Genomic DNA, 2,297 nt, shown 5'->3' on the forward strand with positions numbered 1-2,297 from the left:
TTTGGGTTTACGTGCTCTTCAAGCAATATTGTTCTAATAGAAAATGCCACAGGTTACAAACTAACGAAGCTTGATTATGTGTTAAACTTTATTTTTGATTTTCGTTTTGCGAATTTATTTACAAACACCCAATGTATGACAGTGGAATGAAAATGTATAATCCGAAATACCTGACCATATCGTAGGCAAAAACCAAGTACATCGTTGGGTTAATGTTCATGTTGTTTATTTTCCTTCCTGCGTGATTCAGACTTAATGATCTTAATTGTCAATATCCATACAATGTGATGTACCGAAATACCGTTCAAACTTCATAATACTTGCATTATTCGGACTTTGATTTTACGTAAACCAAAAGATGCCATTATCAATGACTTTGAAACTCAAATGACAACCATTAGTGTGTAAATGTACACACTGAGTAGGTATCATATAAACTATTAAGTACGTTGACAAAGTACGCTAGCTGAGATTTATACGCGTCATTAACAGCGAGGTTTCAGCTTCCTGTCACCAAGACAGGTTATGGTGCTTATATGTATGTACCATCATGGTGTTGGGCTGGGGCCATGAAAGTTATGTATAAAGGCCTTAGTCGTCTTCGTATGGTCTGGCTGTATAAACCGGTCATCGGGTGTTAATGTGCACTAAGGCCATTGATCCATAGGATTTGCGTTCATGGTTTCGTCAACGTAGCGGAGCCACAGGCTGGGTCGGAGGTCAGCGGTGAGGAGTGATGAGGACTCGAACTCCTCCATGAATATGTCAGCTAGAACCGGGGATATAGGGGATCCCATGGAGGTCCCAGCTGTCTGCTCGTAGTACTTGCCCTGGAATTGAAAACAACTGGAGGAAACGCATGTGTAAAGCAAATCATGAATCTGGTCAGGTGAAAGACCAGTACGATCAGGGAGGGATGGGTCATGTGATAATCTCTCCTTGGCCAAGAAGCAAGCTTCATCAGTGGGCACATTGGTGAAGAGAGATTCCACATCAAAACTTACGTTGACGACACCTTTGTCGTGTGGCCCCACGGTCAGGACTCTCTCCATGAATTTCTGCAGTACCTCAACCAACAACACTCCAGTATCAAGTTCACCATGGAGCAAGAACATTCCGGAAAGTTACCCTTTCTGGATGTTCTCATTACAAGAAACCAAGACGGCACCCTACATCACAGCATTTACCGGAAACCCACCCACACCGACCGCTACCTGCATCAGCGGTCTTTCCATCATCCAGCCATCAAGTCGTCAGTCAACCGTGCGCTGGTTCAACGGGCTTATACCATTTGTGATCCGGATAGCCTCCAGCATGAGTTGCAGCACATCACCACTTCTCTACAGCGGAATGGATACAACGCCAAGCAAGTCAAGACTAGCAAGCCCGTCCCCCCCGACCAAAGGGTCTCCTATACCCAAGGTCAAACACACACACCCACAGTTAGTTTACCATACCTAGGTCCCCCCTCTCATCGCCTCCAACGCATCTTCAAGGAAGCAGGTATCAAGGTGTATCACTCCGCCCCGAAGAAACTCCATGGCTCTCTCCAATCGCACAAGGACAAGAAGGACCCCTCCGCCCGTGCCGGAGTCTATCGCATTCCATGCGAATGTGGTAAGGTTTATGTCGGGGAAACCGGGCGTAACCTTCCCACTAGACTTAAGGAACACCGAGCACACGGAAGGAGGGGGGACTTCGATAAATCCGCCATCGTCAAGCATTCCCACATCGCTGACCACCGAGTGAACTGGGATGCTGCTGAGATCATCGCTCCCATCCAGGCGTGGCACCCTAGACGCATTAGAGAGGCCATCGAGATCCACAAGCATGACACCGTACCCCAAGACATCGGCTTCCACATCAGTGACATCTGGCTCCCTCTTCTCCCGACCAATGGATCTTCTATATCCACGGTCACCCCCTAGGCCCCAACTATTAGACTGCTTTGGGTCATCTATACCCTCAGTCACCTAGGCCCCACACCCTCACTGTCCCCTGTGCTTGTTCCTACTGACACGGTTCAGTGAGCACACACCCCCCACACAACCCCCAAGGCTCCACAACAGGTTTCACCACGCATCATCGAGTTCACTTCCCGCCTACATTTCCCGCCTTCACGCATCACCGCTGATCCACCGCCTAGTACTTAAGCAGCATGCAGCATCAGAGTCCAGCATTCTCCAGAAGACGATCAGAGCATACTGATCGAAACGTCGAGTTAACCCAACGGTTCTTTTCAGAACCACCCCAACTCATTTAGAGATTGTTATTACATGGTGTTACCGCAAACTCTT

The 2,297-nt window shown here is 47.8% G+C and overlaps 1 protein-coding gene across 1 annotated transcript; it reads right to left on the minus strand.

Annotated features, from left to right (window-relative positions):
* Positions 1-647: 647 nt before the first annotated feature.
* On the minus strand, positions 648-1,052 carry LOC139944947 (uncharacterized). The gene has a single exon (XM_071942182.1). The coding sequence runs from the start codon at positions 1,050-1,052 to the stop codon at positions 648-650; it is 405 nt and encodes a 134-aa protein (XP_071798283.1).
* Positions 1,053-2,297: the final 1,245 nt, after the last annotated feature.

The sequence above is a fragment of the Asterias amurensis genome, chromosome 1 (genome assembly GCF_032118995.1).
Source record: "Asterias amurensis chromosome 1, ASM3211899v1".
Lineage (NCBI taxonomy): Eukaryota > Metazoa > Echinodermata > Asteroidea > Forcipulatida > Asteriidae > Asterias > Asterias amurensis.

Bases quoted from the DNA above. Each gene is read 5' to 3' on its own strand.
- LOC139944947 (XM_071942182.1), bottom strand. From the start codon at position 1,052: ATGGAGAGAGTCCTGACCGTGGGGCCACACGACAAAGGTGTCGTCAAC.